At 37.2% G+C, this 19,551-nt stretch overlaps 4 protein-coding genes across 20 annotated transcripts in view; 2 read left to right on the forward strand and 2 right to left on the reverse strand.

The window, feature by feature from the left end:
* The first annotated feature begins 320 nt into the window (after positions 1-320).
* Positions 321-2,765, forward strand: LOC145961323 (uncharacterized). Its single transcript, XM_083081403.1, has 2 exons — positions 321-537; positions 1,477-2,765. The coding sequence occupies exon 2, from the start codon at positions 1,477-1,479 to the stop codon at positions 2,176-2,178; it is 702 nt and encodes a 233-aa protein (XP_082937529.1). The 5' UTR covers positions 321-537; the 3' UTR covers positions 2,179-2,765.
* LOC145961320 (uncharacterized) lies at positions 2,368-4,526 on the reverse strand. Its single transcript, XM_083081397.1, has 2 exons — positions 3,692-4,526; positions 2,368-3,561 (listed from the first exon to the last, which is right to left on the reverse strand). Exons 1-2 carry the CDS (start codon positions 4,442-4,444, stop codon positions 3,247-3,249), a joined length of 1,068 nt encoding a protein of 355 aa, XP_082937523.1. The 5' UTR covers positions 4,445-4,526; the 3' UTR covers positions 2,368-3,246.
* A 372-nt stretch (positions 4,527-4,898) lies between these two features.
* LOC145961324 (uncharacterized) lies at positions 4,899-6,702 on the reverse strand. Of its 2 annotated transcripts, none has more exons than XM_083081404.1 (4): positions 6,588-6,702; positions 5,653-5,817; positions 5,444-5,572; positions 4,899-5,374 (listed from the first exon to the last, which is right to left on the reverse strand). In XM_083081404.1, exons 1-4 carry the CDS (start codon positions 6,624-6,626, stop codon positions 5,183-5,185), a joined length of 525 nt encoding a protein of 174 aa, XP_082937530.1. In that variant the 5' UTR covers positions 6,627-6,702; the 3' UTR covers positions 4,899-5,182. The 2 variants fall into 2 exon arrangements, with proteins under 2 accessions (XP_082937530.1, XP_082937534.1); XM_083081408.1 differs by lacking the exon at positions 6,588-6,702 and adding an exon at positions 6,494-6,578 and having other exon boundaries at positions 4,901-5,374.
* Positions 6,703-8,229: 1,527 nt separating this feature from the next.
* The window catches only part of LOC145961315 (cytosolic carboxypeptidase 1), a 31,655-nt gene continuing 20,333 nt past the window's right edge, over positions 8,230-19,551 (forward strand). For 3 of the 16 annotated variants that reach the window (XR_014435614.1, XM_083081367.1, XM_083081381.1), the window contains exons 1-14: positions 8,838-10,525; positions 12,350-12,498; positions 14,586-14,668; positions 15,211-15,328; positions 15,432-15,574; positions 15,924-16,068; positions 16,143-16,274; positions 16,371-16,514; positions 16,671-16,842; positions 17,442-17,508; positions 17,667-17,845; positions 17,924-18,539; positions 18,716-19,228; positions 19,330-19,508. Coding sequence is in view for 14 of the 16 variants with exons in the window: in XM_083081367.1 (XP_082937493.1) it covers positions 10,428-10,525; positions 12,350-12,498; positions 14,586-14,668; positions 15,211-15,328; positions 15,432-15,574; positions 15,924-16,068; positions 16,143-16,274; positions 16,371-16,514; positions 16,671-16,842; positions 17,442-17,508; positions 17,667-17,845; positions 17,924-18,539; positions 18,716-19,228; positions 19,330-19,508 (2,738 nt within the window). In the remaining 2 variants the exon portion in view is untranslated. The other 13 variants (XM_083081373.1, XM_083081374.1, XM_083081372.1 and 10 more) reach the window with 13 other exon arrangements.

Here is a 19,551-nt window from a genome sequence, read left to right on the forward strand (position 1 = left end):
TAATGATATAAAAAAATTGGATTCTACTCTTCCTGTAATTTTTAGTGTAACGCGATACATTCGAAATCAAAAGTATTAGATAATAAGACACACGCTATAATTACACGACTAATTGACAATATTATATAAGAGTACTATGCCTACTCTTTAAGTATCGAATCATCCGCGCGTGTCTCTATAATTTCAAAGGTGACACGCGACTTTCCTAGACGCACTTATCCTTCCAAAGAGATCGTGATCGCGATGGTTCGATGCACTCGGTGCACCGTCGAAGGAGACGCGTTGCAAACCGTTGTCCTTCTACAGTTCTACCGGTGATATAGGCTGGTCCGAAGTTGGATATTATAGTGCCGATCGAAGAGTACTTTCGCCGAGAATCGCCCGTAGTGGGGGACTTGAACCCAGGAACCCCATGGGCCATATATACTACGGACTCATGCAGTACTCTTGTTACTTGTGGTGTCAGCTTCTCGGAGATTCCCGCTGTAGAAGTGTACGAGGAAACGCATAGAAGGGAAGCTGATAAAGCGATATAAAGTAAGTACGAGCGAGCACTCCGCCTAAGTAGTTCACGTCACTCGTAATTTCGACGAAGGTAAACCGCAAACGTGGACTTTTAACAGAGGTAGGAAGTGATACGTGCGAAATGCTGATGATTCATTTGCTGCAATACCACGTGGATATCGCAATGATTTTGCTCATTCGAAATCGATAAACTAAGTCGCTTTTTTCAACTCTTCTTATTTGACATTTATTTTCTATTTATTGCGCAAAAGGAATTTTATTATTTTTTTAGAACAAGTATATATTTCTAATTCGATGTATGGCTTGAATGTAAATCTACGTGTTCGCCTCGCAAAACATTTCATCATAATGCAAAAAATGGAAAAAAGGACAAGGATAAATATTTTTATGTTTGATCTTTTTTGCAGAAGATCACATAATCTTTTACATCTTTTACATCTTCCACTGAAAATTATTCGCGTCCTGGCCATTTGTATTGATTACGAATACAATATGTAGCAGAACCAGAATTCAAAACATCTCTTCTAGATTCAATATCATTTGGCCGTGTACTCTGGGAACTTGAACTTAAAGCACGATAGGAATTCGCTATAGACGCAATAACTCGAGTACACGCCCTATGAACACGACCGAGATAATATTCTGTGCACGTGTGTTTCGACTCGTTTATATGCGCCGCTTCATGCAAGATGCTTGCGGCAACGCTACCTTTACAGAAACCGATAATAGTGTCAGCCATTTCCCTATAGAAATGCTCATCTTCCTCCTGGTATTCTCTTCAATTTGCATGCTTTCATTAAATTATTTTTATTAGAAAACGATAAGACACCGATTTCTGCAGCAATTCCTTTGCTAATATAAATCTTATCATAAAATTCTCATCGTAGACTTTTATTTTTTTTCTGTGATACTAAGATAATTTTGTCAAAACTAACGGGACGCTTCTTTTAGATGAAACTGCTGATCGTATACGCGCTCATGAGCCTCGCGGGTGCCGCCCCGGGTCTCCTCAGGGTCCCGAAGGTGTACAACGCCGTCATCACGAGCAATCAGAATTTGTCGCCGTCGCGGGCGTTTCCGGTGATACAACCGATTATTCATCGAACTGCCGTCGGTTACGTGCCGCCGTTCTATTATACCCAAATAGCGCCTCAATTCGTCGGACCGGAAGTGGTGCGTTATCCGTTGCTCGGTACCACCGACGATAAGGTCGCCGGGAACGATCAGGCCTCGTCCTCGACGTCGCGTCTGGCCGAGTCGACCAGTTTCGGCGTCGGAAAGGAACGCAATCAAGATCGCAAGACGGAGAATGACGATTCGAGGAGCAGCGAAGAACCCTCGAAGAACTCCACGAAGAAAAACGAGCAAGTGCCGTTGAGTTTCTACCCGAACTATCAGTCCCTTTATTACGAGCCATACATTTATACGTACAACGGCTTTAATCCGCACCTCGTGCCTGGTACTTATTACATTGATTACCAGCCTTACGGTTCCCTGCAACCGATCCCGGCGACTACGCCGAGAAATGTCGATTCCGGCCATCTGTTACCGAACTTCCACGACGAGAAGAGAGATCAGGCGAGGAACGATAAAGAGAAAATACCGAACGTCCCGCCTCCGCCTCTTCCGACATCCGTGCCGAAGAGATCTTGAGCTTAAAGTTGAAGGTATTTCCAACTGAATCTGATGGAAGGCATTTTGGTTAAACCAAGCAGAATTTCTAGTTATCATGATAAGACTCGATTTCTTACAACTAGACCGTTTAATAGATTTTACTACAAGGATTTGGTTAGTTGGATCTATAAAACTTCTTGTTATATTAACTAAACATGGACACAGTGATTTTTGTTGTAAGTTTAGTATTATTACCAAGAAAATTTGGTAAATTTAACAGGAAGAAATTATCATACTCATCTGATAATTCCTAAAGGAATTCTGATTCGTTCATTTTTCAACAGACATACTGGTTGAATCTGCCAGATTTCTAATTAATGCAATCAGATTTTTTCGTAGTGTGATAAGATGCGGAGGCAGAAGCTTCGCGACATTTTATACATAAACGCGATTAGCTATGTCAATATTTAGGCAACCATCGTTTTTCTTCCTTTTTTCTTTTTCCAAGTTAAAGAGGTCTTTGTCGTTACGTATTGAAGAACAATCAACCAAACGATGTCATGTAAAGTAGTTGTGCAATCAATTGATATTTAGTACATTAGTCACGTTATTATATTGAACTTTGACTGCAATTAATCTTGAAGTAATCTCCAATATTTTTGCATAATGTTGTCCGATAGAGTTGAAGAGTTTTGTCTGTGTTAATGTTATATCGTCTATTTTAATGTTGAATTAATAATAGAATACTTAAATTATTTTTGTAATTTACACAAGTATCTTTTATGGAAAGATATAGAGTGAGAACGATAGAGAGAAATTTTGAATATTTTGTGATGTATTTTACGTTCATATTAGCTTCATCGTTTTATTTGCGCTTCGAGATTATTCGCTTATTATCATATAGTAAGAACATAAGATTAAAGCTAATAAGCTTATATAATATAATATCAATAGATATTATATATAAAACATATTAATATATTTATAAAAAAAATATATAATTTTTTATATTAAATTAAAGATTTTTCCCACACGTATATAATCGATGTGTGATAGTGTTATTTCGCGAGAGATGAGCTATTTCATTATCACATTTTCGTATCTCAATTAGTTGTCACAATTCTGACCAATTTTCTTGACACCCCAAACTTTTATTATATAGGAAAATCCTTCATTCTCGTAACCCTTTAGCCTAATTTTCACGTATTCGTGACCACGTCCGCCGGAATCCAATGTGACCATCGCCCTAGTTTCGTTATATCGCAACACCTCCACGCAAGTGATACAAATAGGCCCTTGAATGATTACTTCGAACAGCGTGTCGAGATTCGAGGGACCCTTCAATCCTAGAAGTAAGTTATGCTGATACACGATCTTCCCTTCGCACGTTCCCCAATTTTGATAGTCGCTTCCAATGGAATTCTACAAAATATATAATATATAAAAAATTATTATATATATTAAAAATCAGTAAAAATATTAAAATCGAGGCCATTGAGAATTTACAAAAATTCTGCATAGTGTTGAAAAAAATGATTGATGTTTAACTTACGTTATTATTATTCGTGCGATTAAACTTCTGCTCTGGCTCGTGGGTGTAATTCTTCTCGTATTTAGTATGCACTTTTGGCGCATATGTACCAGATAACGATACGTTCGTGCACGGTGTGGGTGTGATATAATCCAATGTGTTTCTGTCGAGGTTGCTGGTGTTTCTCGTTTGCGACAAATCCGCGTCAGATTTGAAGCCAAAGTTGGTCTCCGGCGCGATATCTCGTCGATTGTCCGACTCGATCGATATCTCGTTGTTCCACGATTCGTTGCCGTACAAAGGATCGATTCTTATATAAGGACGAAAAGTCGCTCTACCTCTCGAGTCCTTGTTGGGATACTCCAGTCCGAGATTAAACAGAGTAGCGTTCCTCGTCATCGGCCGATGTTGCGATGCAACGTCGTTACGTCTCGATCCCAAGATGCTGCTCGTTCGATTAGCATATTGCGCGTTTATCTCACGCTGTCGGGCGTAGTATCTTTCCATGATGGCTCTACGCTCCGCATAATAATCGCTCGTGTTTCTTAGCGTGGTATAATCACCGACATGGTTCCTTCTCGTTCTACTGTGCGCGAATTCATCCTCGTGATTCTTGTATATCGCTTTCACGAGTCCTGGTTTGGTCCTGGACCGCTGTTGTTGATGCAGAGCTGTTGTTGTGAGTCTACTTCGTGGCTTTGTGGACGTCGATAGGCTTGTACTGAGGAGAATGAGTACCGCGATTATCCATAGTGTTCCACGACAAACGATCATCTTCGCTCATTGATGTCGATGCAATGCCGGCTCCGGGAAAATCGATGCACTGATGCATCTGAAAACGTCTCGTCGTCTTTGATTCCGTTCTATCGCGGATTCTCGGGGTAAGGGACCTCGACGTTCCTTTGCGAGAAAGATAAATCCATTTATCGTCCATTCAACGTCAACATTTAATATCTCATTACCATCCCCTGTTTTTTCAGGTCGGTTATGATATCAAATCGTAATTGGATTTTCTTGATTCCATAAATAACTCTTCCATTTTCTCATAAATAGCTTTTCCATTTTCTCATAAATAACTCTTTACAAGTAACATTATGTGCGATGAAAAGCAATGAAAATCATGACTGGTAAAAATTCATAAAAATGTCATTAATTACTTTTCAAGTAACGATTTGAAACACGTAAAGCTGGCAGCAACGAGAATAAAGTAAAACATTTCAGTCTTTATTATCGCTCTTTATTCATATAAAATTTTTAACCTTATATTCTTTATTTTGAATCAAAATTATACATAATACAAAATGTTATATATTTATATACATATATGTTCACGAATTCTAAAACGTTAAAAAAATATTTTTTAATATCTCGGAATTTGTCACGCAATATGATATAATTTGACATATATATATAATGCGAAATACGGAAGTAAACGTGAGAACACGTATCGTTCAATAATTAAACCTTTATTCCTTCCACGTATATGCTATGTACGTGACGAGCAAAATAATCTCATATCGCTTCCACAGTTATGGAATCATCCTGCTCGTTTTCCGGTTTCTTTGTTTCTGTGGCTGGATCGACTTTTGTATCTAATTTCTCGATGCCGTCGTAATCATCATCGTTGGAAGGTTGCTGCGTAGATGTTGGTGGAAGTGCTGGAGGAAGCACTCCTGGATGCGATGGTGTTAGCACGGGATAAATCTGAAATAGTGCAAATTGCTATATTAAAATCCTACGTAACTGTAGCGATTTTTCTAAAACTACAATTACCGGATTTAGTGGAATCCGAAGATCGTAAATCGGTGTTCCGTAATAGAAACTGTAAGCAGGAACGTAAGAAACTTCTGGTTTACCGCTGGCGTGAACAGTGTTCGCTATACCTCCTGCGTTTGTATAGATCTAAAAAGAAAGGAAATGAAACACATAGCATGAACGACGTCATTCGTTATATAAATATTTCACATATACGTATGTAGTACATTGTAAACATAATAGGGAGAACGTGTATCTTGGTACGCAGCGAGATACTGTGCGTTAATTTCCGGTGGGGAATATACGTCATTATTATTGATTATAGTCGACCATAACGGTTTCGATATCGCCGTTCCAATCACCATAGCGAGGAAAACTACGAACGCTAAATCCTGTAAAAAGATTAAGGTTGAAATGAGTAAATTGCATTCATATTTTGGATATTTCTTTTATGTTTAAATTGGAAGAGATTAAGAAAAACATTAAATTAGAAAGAAAACAAAGTTTATTATAGTTTACTTAATTGATTGATATCATCAAAGTATATGTACTTGTTTGTCACTTTACTATTTCCTATAAACAAAGAGTATGCGCGGCGCATATTCGGCTTTTCAGAAAGAGATGATGTTGTTTGCAACGAAATGCCCGTTTCAAAGTTTCACGCGAGTTGCATGCGAATGTGATTGCCGAAATGCAAATAAAATGAAATTACTTTCAGCGAAAACACCACGATGCACGATGCACATGATAACAATGTTCTATCAATATACCGTGGCTTTCTGCGAGATATAAATAAGCTCGAGGGATTAATCTCTTCTCGCGTAGATCAATTTTTGTGATAATAACTTGCTAATAATAATTAATAATCCTTTTTTAAAAAAATAAAATCTCAAATAAAAATCAAAAAAGATAAATATTTAAAAATCACACTATCATTGAAGAAAAATAGATGAGAGATATTCCGATGTCTGTCATTCAAATGTAAAATCACTAAAGATAAACATTATGTAGATGAATGAAGAACGGCAAAACAATCTTCCTCAGAGTGAATCACACCGATAGACTCACCCGCATCATCGCTTGTCTGCAGGTCACCGATAGTCTCAGACCGTATCCGTACTAACTTGAATTTCAGCCCTACCTGCGATTTATATATTCCTACCTGGAGAGCAAAGTCTTTCCCCACCCCGTCGAACATCATCCGCGGTCTGTTTTTTTACCTCCTACGGACATTTGCTCGTTGTGTATCGTCTCCTTCGTCGATCGTAGTAAAATATGGCGTACCGTTGTTCTTTTTTTACCGCGGAACTCGCAGCGCGATTCACAAACGAGAGCCTGGTGAGAGGTGGCCGACCGGCTTCAGTACCGGCTTCAGGGTAACGATAAGAACCTACGTTTCTTCAATCAATAAATGTATATCGTGTCGGGGAGATTTTTAATTCTGAAAAAAAATATCGTTCGTATTTATTATGAAAACAAGTGTAAATGCCATTTTAGATTTACAAAAGGTACAGTAAACTTATTATTTTACCCCGTTTTTCTTTGAATTGAATTAATTAATTCTCTATATATCATGTCGGCGAGATTTTTAATTATAAAAAAAATATTGCTCGTGATGATTATGAAAACAAGTATAAATGCCATTCTAAATTTACAAAAGGTACAATAAACTTATTATTTTGTCCCGTTTTTCTTTTAATTTAATTAATTAATTCCTTTTTTAATAATTATTGTAATGTATTTTTTTAGTTTACTTAAAGAGATTTTTAATCCATTTTTGATTTCCAAAAAGAGAGCGTGTGAAAAAATCTTGATCAGGATTCATATCTAATCAGTGCTGGAACTGGACCAATTTTCGCTGGCGATAATTTCTTTCGTGTTCATCCTATTGGAAGAATTTCAATATGCGCGATCGATGGGACAAGACCCATAGATCCACGTAAATCCTAAACCCATCGCGCAAGTCTCGCAGCAATCGATAAAAGTATATATTCAACAACCTTATATATTATCGATCGCTATGCAATCCTAAACATCTTCCGCGAAGAGGAAATTGTAGGACTGCAAACGGAGTACCGTAAATAGCCTGAGTACTCCGGATGAGTAAAGTCGCGCGAACCGGTTAGGATCGACGGTTTCCCGCTTAGATCATGAATAAAGGGCGTGGTCGATGGACCAGGTGTTTTGCGACGTAGTCGAATTTGAATTTCTAATGTTCGTGTCGGGCTCGCGTCGCCCTTTTTATTGGCTTCATGCCCGAGACACTCTCGATCGACAGTTATTAACGCCATAGCGCGTGGAAACATGACGTTCGAGCTGCGTGGGTGTATTATTCTCGAACACAGTGTCACCTTGATGGAGGTCAAAATTTAGCGATACCTTAATCTGGCATGAGCAAACGTCATTGATCAGATAAATGCATACTGGCTGTTAAATGACGTTAATATGCAATTTCGTCAGATAGCAAATATCTTGATCTTCAATGACGCGGAGAGTCCCAGAGAACTATGGATAAAAAACATAGTGACAATATAAGCTGATGGTTCTAATAAATTGATTAGAAAAATGGCAAAAATAGATATAAAAAATGGCTATTGTATCAATATGCAAGTTTGCATCGATTTAGATAAATTTTTCTCGGTTCCATGTACGTTTTGATTTAAATGTGCGAAACTTTTGTGGATATTTTTGATCTCGTCATGAAAAATTAAATATTGTTTCATAGTTTGTCTCCCAGAATATGTATCTCAAAATTGTTAACCTTCTTAATAATGACTTTACGTCATAAATATTTCTCTGACGACTGTCATAAATGTCATTATCGTTAAATGTTTTAATGCTACATTTAATATACAAGACTTTAAATCTCAATCGTACTTAATTTTTATTTCGTATCGTGTAAGAAATATCTAATTTATATATAATTATGAAATATTTTGCATTCAATTTTCATTCAGTTTATCGATAATTTCGAAAGTCCACTCATCGTCAGCAAGTCAGGTTAACAAGCAAAGAATCTGCAAAACATCGATTTCGCGTTTCGAGAGAGCGTAATTTATATAATACTATTTTATGTAATTTATGATAATTTATGATAATTTTTATATCATACTCTAATTAATCCTTATATCATATGGAATTATATAACATTGCATTTGCAGTTCGTGCAAAAAATAGGTTATCAATTATTAATAAATTTTGATCTATACACGTGATAAAATTATTGCGTGAAAGTTTGAACGATATGACGTATTTATTACAGGATTGCAACGTTTCTCGCATCATCTCGCATCGACTCTGAACTCGAAAGCTTGCATCCCGCAGGATAGTCGCGGCGAGAGAAGAGCCTGGACCAGTTTGAACCGGAGCGCCCTTTCAGCAATCGATAGGGAGCCTCGTGAGTAGTCGACTACCCTCGTGAAACTTCGCACGTCCGCTAATCAATCCGCTTTCGCGCTTATCAACAAGTGCCGCATACAAAATCGGCACGCCGATGCTGTTCGGCTAGTCGTTGTGAGGTTGTCCGAGGTCATATCAGTCAGTGGTGCCAGGATCGTCGACTGCGATGGCGTGTTTCCAGAAGATGAAGCCTTGAGGAGCGAGTTAGATCGTGTCACGTTGGATCTTTCGGCTCTTTCTCGATTCTTTGTGTTTCTCATTTAATTATCGCATCGTTCGCGTTGATAAAGCATCGTGTTTCGTGACGAATGCCTTCACATGTCGACGAACGTGTCGCACATGAATAAATACATGCTAGCATGACAGTCGCGCACGCGACTTCCTCCACCAGCGAGTCGCTATTTCCTAGGAGAGTCTAATAATTAAGTGAATAATTTCCAATTTTTTCCTCGTAGCGTCTTAATTAGCAAACAATCGTACTTACTTTATGTTTTAAAGAGATAAATTTTTGTCGAATTTGACATTTCGGAAAAATCGGTGATCTAATCCAGCGATGTCCTGGTGAATATTTGACAAATTTCGCCAAGCTATATTTGCTATACGTCAATAAATCATTTCGCATATCACAACAAAAGTGGAGTGTCCGCTCATTTTTTATGCTATTTCAGTTACTAAGATAAGCCGGTGATTTTTTTCGAATCTCAAGGAGCGTCGCTTATATTCGAATAAAGATTCATCAAGTGTGCCTCAAGCGAATCGTTTGTTTTAAACATAATCTTGATGTTACCTCATCTCTATATAATATTCAGATGAAATTTCGCAACGTGTTCACCTGTTCGATTTATTTTAACATCCTTTTGCATTCTAGCGGAACCAATGACGTTTAGATAAAGACGCAGGGTTTTGGCAAAGAAACGCAATTTCGTGATCTCTGACGGCATTTGGTGAATAAATAGCAATTATCTTTCCAAAATCTCACGTTGAATTCTAACATTTCGAAGAGATTTCAAAACTTAGGCACGTGTTCCATCAGATAATGCTTCATCTTAAACTATTTAATTCTGAAAATATGCTATAAATATTTTCTATTATGTCTCAAAAGAATCAATTTATAAATATGAAATTATTTTATTTTATTATGAAAGATTATTTTTTAAATTAAAAAATTCATTGTGTCGAAGAAAGTAAGGAAAAAATTCTGCACTATCTTATCGGCGAAATTTTGCGGCGCATCGGTCGATGACGCTAAAGTGCTGGAAGACGCGAGGGTGCTATCACGGATGGGAGAAAGGGAGGGCGCGATTTTCGGAAAGCGCGGTCGCGTTGCTAAAAATAGACGCGATCCTCGTGTGTGCGTGTGCGCTGGATGCTTTTAAACATAGTTTTGGCAGACAGAAACGTCAAACCGTCTCGGAGTAGCAGAGCGCGTGCATCGTTTTGCAAATTTCACAGAAAGAGCGCTCGGCACCTTGTTATTCTCGATCAAAACGCGATCATCGTCTCAAAGAACTTCAAAAGGTCTCTCATGTAAATGTTATTCCTTCGTCCTTTCTTAAGATAGTCGTGATATCAAGTTTTGCTTCGTTGAATTGAAGAGAAAAATATGAAAAGTGCATCGGAGAAATTCGACCGGGAGAATCAACAGCTGATGATGACAATGCAACCGGTCAATGAAAACACAGTCGACGCGCAACAGGAAGAGTAAAAAACTTAGAGGACGAAATCCATGTGTTTAGTGTGTATATGTGTTTAGTGTGTATGCGTGTTCACCGTTTTTGTCGCTTCGCGTTTCCGGTCATCGTTGCCATCAAATACAGTTTTATTTGCAGACAGGTGGTCGATGCAATATTTTCATTTTGTTCAAGATATTTATTTCGATATATTCCTCTGACAATTTGCTAAATTTACGTGTAAAATCAAAGGCTTTTTTTACTTCTTGATATCAATGACAATCGTTAAAATAAACCTGCTTCAAGAAAGTTTGAAAACTTGAGCGGCACTAGTTGATTAATAGCTTCATTTATTCTAATTATAAAATACGCTTTACATTAGCTTGAGTACCTTAAGTAATTTTAGCAAATCTCGTGCAAACCAGTAATAAATCGAGATGAATAATAATCCTACACGTATATATTTGCGTGTACGCGCTGAATTTATCTTATTTGATATTTTTCGTTCAAGTTGCATCCGTCTGACATATTGTTTGCGTGGCGATTTATTATTATATGCTTCGGACGATATTTATATTCCAATTAAACGAATGGCATTTACTGAATGCGAATATCGAACATTTGCAGTAATTGTTTACCACTAAAGGAGTTTAAAGAATTACGATGTTCATTAATTATGTCGCTTAATAAGCTGAAGCCGAAGAAGTTTTTAATTGTTACTTGCATTTTACTCGCTACGGCTTTTCTTGTTAACATCGATGCAACGCTTAATGCAACAATTTATGCATTGCTTTAATCCTTGATATATACATGTCTTCATATAGACATACACGTTGTATAGATTGCAAAGAAACATAACTAGAAATTGTATTTTATAAGCTGATAATAAATATTTCATTAGCAATATTTTTGTTCTTATTTTTGTATCTGCCTGTTCAAAAAAAAAAAATTAAAGCAGCTTCGTGTCGAATATTTATTATATTTCGCATGATGTCTCTCGCTTTTAGTTGCTTTACGAATATTTCACATGTAGCTAGTGTACAATGTAATAAAATTGTTTACTGTGTTTACGACGAGTAAACGAATAAAGTCACAAAATATCGAAATAATTTCAAGATACTTTTGACGTTATCTCAAATAATTGTGACCAAATTGAACACTCTTTAATGTGATAGCGTTAATAAGCAATTGGGCGCTTAATTATTCGATAATAAGATTCTTCGAACCGGCGGTTATTTCAAAATGTCACATTTTAATTAACCTTGGCTCCGATGCATGTCGGTTTTCCAATGGTTGATTTTAATTCCCGCGACATTGACTTACGGCGACCAGATGATTGCACAAATCGTGATTAATAGTATTTCCGACTTGGCCGAAAGCCAATGTCAGGAAATTCATTGATGCGGCGAACAGCTCGTCGCATTGCTGACAATGCGCAAGGAAACGTCATTGTCCGTTTTGCAGCAACAAAAATTATTGCTTTTACTCTATAAGAATAAGAAATAAAGAAATAAACGAGTTAGATATATCTATCGAAATTCTAGAGAGAGAGAGAAAGCACACGACACGATATCACTTTTTGTACAGGAGAGAGAGTAATCGTTAATCATTTTTTTCAGGTACCGTAAGGCAATCGTGAAATGTTAGCTTGCAGCCTCTAATTCTTTCGTCTCATTCATCATCTTAGGCAAGAGTCTCGCTTTTGCAAGTTTGACATGTTTAATTCGCAATAGATCGAAAAATCGATGGCTTCTCATTAATTTCTGCATTTTACGACGCAGCTCGATCGAACAGCTCGTTTCTGCTTACTGGGGAGAGTAAATGACATTTCTCGTTGTTTTGCGGTGCGGTTTAGTGTGATGTCAGCGGGTAATAAAAGCGCGGACGAGGCTGTGAGCGATGCCCTGTTGGAGAAGCTCCGAACTCACGCGGCTAAACCGCAGGAGGCAGGCGACGCGCTCAGGACGATCGCGGCCAAGATTCACGCGCGTGTCACTTCATCAGGTACGTTACTCTAGAATCTCCCGTCTCGCGTCAGAGGTAATTCTACGTCCCGGGGAAATTCTCTCGTCTCGTGCCAATTTGCGTTCCTTTTTTTCGTACGCTCTGGCATTTAATGCGGCAATAACACAGTTTCTTGTTTACTTCTCGGTTCCCGAATAACATTTCATGAATTTCTTTTTTTTTTTTGCCCCTTGTACTGAGAAAGATACAAGCGTTCTTTTATGATAATGCCAGATCTCCGTTTCGATTCCGTATCGACGTAATTTTCTCCTCTCATTAGCGTTTTGCATCGCGTGTCGTCTCCGTTAACGTTTCCGTACGATAAGCGCACGGATTGCGCGCGAATGGCGGCAATAAAGTTCTAGACGGATTGAGGGAGAGATTGGACACTTCAGGGATTCAGGAATTCGTGACGGTATATCATTACTCAAGGCACGAGCACGAAATCACGGATGGAATTTGCGCGATCTATCACCCCGTGTGATCCCTTCGTGAACGGTTTCCTTCGCTATTTGTCTTATGCACCATTATTATTATAAGTCCGCTTAATAGTAAAACTTAAATGAAACAAATATGAAACGTATGAAATTTTTACCAAAATGCCGAATACTCGTGAAGGAGATTTTAAATTAACAAGTATATCACACAGAAAAATACACACGCACAAAAATACGCACGACTCAGTAACGATTACGTATGCATGCGTGTTTTAATCTTTCGGAAAAGCAACTGTTTTACGTTGATCGTTTATTCAATAATTATTTTTTATATATATATATACATTTTCTTTATTTCCGATGTAAATTATTCTACAAAATTTTTTTCACAATTTTTTTTAATATTATTATTTTCCTTTAATTCTTTATTTAATTTTATTATTTGTACTATTATATTTATTATCATTATGTATATTATCATTGTTGTTATGTTATTGCATATAGTTATTTTTTTTAATTTTTGGTATAAATTATTCTACAAAATTTTTTTCGCAATTTCCTTTAATATTATTATTTTCCTTTAATTCTTTATTTAATTTTATTATTTGTATTCTATTATACATATTATCATTATGTATCATTGTTGTTATGTTATTGCACATATAGTTATTTTTTTTATTTCCGATATAAATTATTCTACAAAATTTTGTTCGCAATTTCCTTTGATATTATTATTTTCCTTTAATTCTTTATTTAATTTTATTATTTGTACTCTATTATACATATTATCATATATATCACTATATATTATCATTGTTATTATGTTATTGCATATAGTTTATTAATTATTAAATATTAATTCGCGCTAATCAGTTCCGGTTCTTTGGACAAACTGCGAACAGGTGTGCAAACAAACAAAATAGTCAACTGCTTTACCGTTATTTAGAGTAGAAGAACCGCCTGTTAGCCGATTACGTAATGACTTTCGGTAACGCTGATGACAGTTGGCCGTTGTCCAGAGAATCTATGACTTCGAATGATACTCTAGGAATCGCGCACATTGAAGACGTGCCAATTTGATAAGGACTGGCAAATCTTTCTGGCTGGTATTTCCGCGAGTCGCGAAATTTACTGCAGCAATTTTAGTCTGCACATTGTACGTTATTGCAGTTGAAATTTTGCAACATACATAGTTTTGAATACCTATAGGCGTTCTAATTAAATTTCCGCTGTAGGTTTTGATAATTATGTATATTTCGACTATGACGTCAAAAGCGAAGATTCGTATTATTCTGAATATGAGTTGTACAGTGCAATATAACGATATTTACTATCATAAGAGCATTGATTTGACGTCATGTAAATTTTATGAACATTTTATGAATATTGTTCGTGACATTGATTTTAATTGGCACCACGTCAAGTTTAGTGTAAGAATACACGAGTATTGTGCTAATGTATCTGATCCATGATTTCTCAAAGAACATATTCTCCATGTGTTTGTCAAGGCCGATCTTGGCAAGGATCTATCGCATCTGGCGCTACGAATATAAATTACGAATATATTGGAATATATTTTATTTCGATTTATAAATTTGATACAAAGAAAAAGATGCCATATATAAATTTATTTATCGCTGTATTTTTCAGATCGGCGGATACGCGAGCGCACGTTGGAGAAACTCTGGCGCAAAAATTCCGGTGCGATGGAATCACTTATTATGGCACTGGAGGTAAATAATTTTTAAAATAATTTTTTTGACGAGACTTTATTATCTTTGATTGTTCTCGCTTAATTTTAACGTTTATCTTATCGGCGCCATGAATAAGATACGAGTGTCTCGCGTGTTAATAGCTGTCGATCGATACATATATGTGTGTGTATATATATATATGTTTGAGGGAGAAAATTATGAGTTTATGGTCATTCTTCACATTAACATAGTGCCAGTTAAGAGTTTATATAACTGCGACAATTAGCACTATCTGCGAAATAGCGTGATCGTGTCACGCGACACAGGTGCTGCATTGTCTACACGCTCGAGAAAGGTGCGAGCCTAATAACTAGATATCCGCTTGTTCCAGTTCCTGACAAATGTCAGCGTGCATGTAGATTAGAAAATAATTGCTCACGTTATTTATGACGTCTTTGTAATTACTTGTCGTATTATTGCAACAAAGTTCTTCTAATAATGTAAACGAAGGTAGAAAGAATTAATATATATTTCTATATTCTGTAGAAAAAAGTAAGATAATCCTAAAATTCGCGTTTCAGAACTGTAAGGATCATGTTGCCAATTGCAGTATCATCAGTATACTTCACGAATGCATATCACCCCGAGTGTCCAAAGGCAAATCCAAGGAGAAGGCGAGCAAGAACAAAAGCATCACAAGTAATGTTTATTATGGCAACATTTGTTCTTGTCTATTTTGTCGAGAATCTTCGGGGGTGTTCATTCTTTTGGGATCGGAAGTAATGCTCCCATTTTTTTACAGAAATCAGTAGTCGCATGGCGGTCATTCAACTGATCAACTTAGGTATCACGCAAGTCCTAGTTAAACTTTTAATTAACCTGCAACATGCAGACACCATCACGAGCGAAGTACTCACTCAAGACATTCTCTGGATTTTGAGTCAGGTGATTTTTTGACGTATTCTACTAAAATAGTTTCTTTTTAATTTTATTTCTGCGATCACAGGAACAATTATTTTGTTTCTGTAAAAGGAAACAATTTTGATATGTTACATAATTGCACAACAGAACTTTTATCGATCACACTGCGTATGTCTGCTGTATTACTGTAAAAATATTTTTTCAATTTCTATTTTTCTCATATAAAATTATTTATTTCAATTATTTATTTTAATTAATTTTGCTATGTTATTATATTCCGTAAAATTATAAAAAGATCCATAAAATATAAAGTAACAAAAAAATAAAAAATAAATAATATTATATTGTTGAAATTTTTGATAATCTTTTTCAGGTGGCTCAGAGAGACCAGAAATTTGTGTCAAAAATGAAATTGCTCAACTCCATAAAAGTGTTCCACTCGTTATTAAAACAACATTACAATAACAGTAAGACATTATTGTCGCTACTGTTGATCATCAAAACTCTTGCTAAAAATTGTAAGCAACTGTTTCTTTAATATACAATTCGCTTATGCATTTGAGGACAATATAAGCTGTTATTTCTTCGATAGCTTTTTCCTTACAAACGCTAGTGAAAGACGGCATTACTAGCACCTTGGAAAAAACATTCGTCAGCGTCGGTTATACGCCACACTTGAAGTTGAAGACATTGTTAGAATGCTTCAAACATTTAACAACTAATAGTACGTACGTTTACATATAATAATATATATTATTTTACTTTACTAATTAAGTTGTGTCTTCCTTTGTAACATCGAGATTCGACATTTTACTTGCAGAACTTTGCTGCAACAAATTTGTTAAAATCGGGATGATATATCTACTAATGCGAATCTTCGAAAGATGGGAGAGATTCGACGGGCAGATACGATTGAAGATTTGTAATTACGCTCTTAATACTCTTCAGCATCTCTGCGTTATAAGTAGGTTCTTGGTAAAAAATTCTGATGTCTCTTAAAGACGCCTCTTAAAGAGAAAAAATATATTAATTGCGTATTATATTCAGATTTATAATTTTTTACTAATGTATTCTTGGAAGTTGTATTATGCGTGTTTCTTTTTGTCCAATTATCTCCTAGGAGCTGGAAGGAAGGCTATTAAGTCGAACAATGGCTTACAGCTACTGTACCGGTTTTGTACAAACTGTCCAGAAGACAAGGCTTATGACTGTCTGCTGTCGCGTATCTGTGGGATAATCAATCAGTGTCTGGAGAAGAGGGAACTGCCGGTACCCGAAATGTCGCCCGCGAGGTGAATGAAACGTTCGAGGTCATTTTGACCAGCATATCGAATGATAAAAAAATACGCTTGTTGTTATTTTACATATATTCTGCGTTCGAGAAAGACGCCTTTCTACATCATAAAAGTATATTATATTAGAATATTATTTGTTGCCTAAGCAAATTTGTATATATTAAATTTTGCTTTTAGAACATAAAGTTTAAAGATTTCTATATAAATATGCAGCATAATTATTTTTATATTCATATAAATATTTTTATATTTTAATTTTATTATATTATTATCTTAAATTTTATTGTATTATTATGTTGATTTTATTACATTATTATCTCTCAAAATTATGTTAATTGATTGAAATTGATCAAGAGTCGTGTGTCTATGCTATATCAAATACACTATATTTTGATTGCTTGTGTTCTTCCGTGTTTTTTTAGTATCATTATGGAAATCACGTATTGTGTAAGATATAACGGTAATCTCGTTACGCAATATTAATGGATTTAGTTAAGAACTAATGCGTTGTAAATGGCCTGACGATGTCTCGTTTATGACGATGATGTGACGATCATTAGCGGACTAAATTTTCGATCGGTTCTTTTTGCATGCAGATTCGTTTTGCCCGAAGCAAATGTCAGGGCGAATAGCGCTGAAAGCGGTAGCGACATCGACAGCCAGGTGTGTATGCTTTTTCAAAACGTTACGAGACTGAACTAAAATACCGCATAAAGTACTGCATTACGCTTAACAATTTTTGCTTCATATATAAAATGTCATGTTTCTTCCAAACGATAATTTTAAATATTTATGGCTCGAATATTTTGATTTTCGCACAGGCAAACAGCATAGCTTCCACCGGTAGACTGTACAGCGATCTTGATTCTGGTGACGACGAGGAGAGTCATGATTCCAGGAATATGATGGATAATACGATTCACGTAGGTGACGAAGTGGACGAGAGCAAATTCTTCGCTGGAGTCTTTACCTCGCAGAGATCTGAAGAGGATCTCGTTGGGTATGTAAAAAATTGCCTTTCCAAACGTGCAGATTTTGATATAATTATAATTACTATTAACACTATTTTTTTTATTAGATATCATACATTCTTCAAGGAACTGGGCAGTTTGCGATCACAATTGCACATTGCTGGATTGTCGAATGTCAAGCTAGTCGATCTTTTCTTAGCAGAAGATGATTGGACGAGCTCTCAATTCACGAAGAACGCAAAAGCTTCGATCAAGGACTTCTCAAAATTTAACGGCGCAACGAAAGATCGATTGGCAAATAACACGCACGATTTGAAAATCTTACGAGACGTGTCGACAAATGTCACGGATCGACAAGCGTATTGCGCCGTGGCGAGCAAGGTGAGAAGCATTATCGGTTTCGTCAAGGTCGCCTATCCGGACCTGATCGGTGGCGACGGTTTGGGGAAAGCTGAACCGCTCAACGCCAAGGATAGAAAAGTTTGTCGCGCGAAACTGCTGACTTGCGTGGAACGCGGTCTCCACGCTGTCACCACCATCCAAGAAGTTGTTTACGATCTCGATGCTCTCGCCAACGTCGCTTCCCGGCGAACGCCGAGCGATGACCGGCTTCTCGGCAACTGGGACGAGAAGAGGATCGTCGGCAAACAGAACTCGATGGACGCCAGACAGTTGCAGTTCGAATCCAGATTCGAAAGCGGAAATCTGAGAAAAGCTATTCAGGTATAATCCGATTCGCACTTTACGCAATCACGAGTTATGTTCGAATTACGCAAGATCTCGTGCGAATCTCGTAACTTTGCGCAGCCATCTCTCAGGATTATTCCAGGATGAAAAAATGTTGTCTTTACTTGAAAATTTTGTCATTATTCTTCTCCAATTGTTATTCTTGTACGCAGATAGGCCCGCGAGAGTACGACCTCATCCTGACGCCGGACGTCAACAGCGCTTCCAGGCACCAATGGTTCTACTTCGAGGTCTCTGGCATGGAGGCAGACGTGCCGTACACGTTCAATATAATCAACTGCGAGAAGGCCAACTCGCAGTTCAATTTCGGCATGAAACCGATACTGTTCAGCGTCATGGAGGCACAATGCGGCAGACCAGGTTGGGTGAGGACCGGCGTCGACATCTGCTATTATCGGAACTGTTATCAACGACCTGCCAGAGGGAAGACGTACCTGACAACGTCCTTCACGGTTACGTTTCCGCACACGCACGACGTCTGTTATTTGGCGTATCATTTCCCGTACACATACAGTCGGCTAATAACCAACATCTGGAAGTGGACGAGGAGCGTCTCCGCGGCAAACGTATACTTTCATGCGGAGACGCTCTGCGAAACCTTAAACGGCAACGAGAATCCCGTGCTCACCATCACATCACCGGATTCCCAGACCAATCCTATACAAGTGAGAATTCCGTTCTCCCTGAAATAATATACATTTTGCTAAGTCTATCACTCGATTCGCGCAGTAGATATCTAAAGTCGCGTGTGTCATCCCGTTTCCAGAATCGAAAGCTGATCTTCTTAACGTCCAGAGTGCATCCTGGCGAAAGCAACGCGTCCTGGGTGATGCATGGGACCATGGAGGCTCTGCTAAGCGACAGCCAATACGCCAGCAGTCTACGTGACGATTATGTGTTCAAAATAATTCCTATGCTAAATATAGAAGGAGTCGTGAATGGCTGGTGAGTTAACGATTACACATTTCGCCGCTTCTTTATCGAACGA

Source organism: Camponotus vicinus, unplaced genomic scaffold (genome assembly GCF_025532165.1).
Source record: "Camponotus vicinus isolate PSW18456_S1 unplaced genomic scaffold, iyCamVici1.0 SCAF_11, whole genome shotgun sequence".
In the NCBI taxonomy this organism is placed as follows: Eukaryota; Metazoa; Arthropoda; class Insecta; order Hymenoptera; family Formicidae; genus Camponotus; species Camponotus vicinus.

Bases quoted from the DNA above. Each gene is read 5' to 3' on its own strand.
- LOC145961323 (XM_083081403.1), top strand. From the start codon at position 1,477: ATGAAACTGCTGATCGTATACGCGCTCATGAGCCTCGCGGGTGCCGCC.
- LOC145961324 (XM_083081404.1), bottom strand. From the start codon at position 6,626: ATGATGTTCGACGGGGTGGGGAAAGACTTTGCTCTCCAG. The intron at 5,818-6,587 runs GTAGGAATATAT...ATCTTTTTACAG, and splicing joins GGAAAGACTTTGCTCTCCAG to GATTTAGCGTTCGTAGTTTT. The intron at 5,375-5,443 runs GTAATTGTAGTT...GCACTATTTCAG, and splicing joins TTCGGATTCCACTAAATCCG to ATTTATCCCGTGCTAACACC.
- LOC145961320 (XM_083081397.1), bottom strand. From the start codon at position 4,444: ATGATCGTTTGTCGTGGAACACTATGGATAATCGCGGTACTCATTCTC. The intron at 3,562-3,691 runs GTAAGTTAAACA...TATATTTTGTAG, and splicing joins ATCGCACGAATAATAATAAC to AATTCCATTGGAAGCGACTA.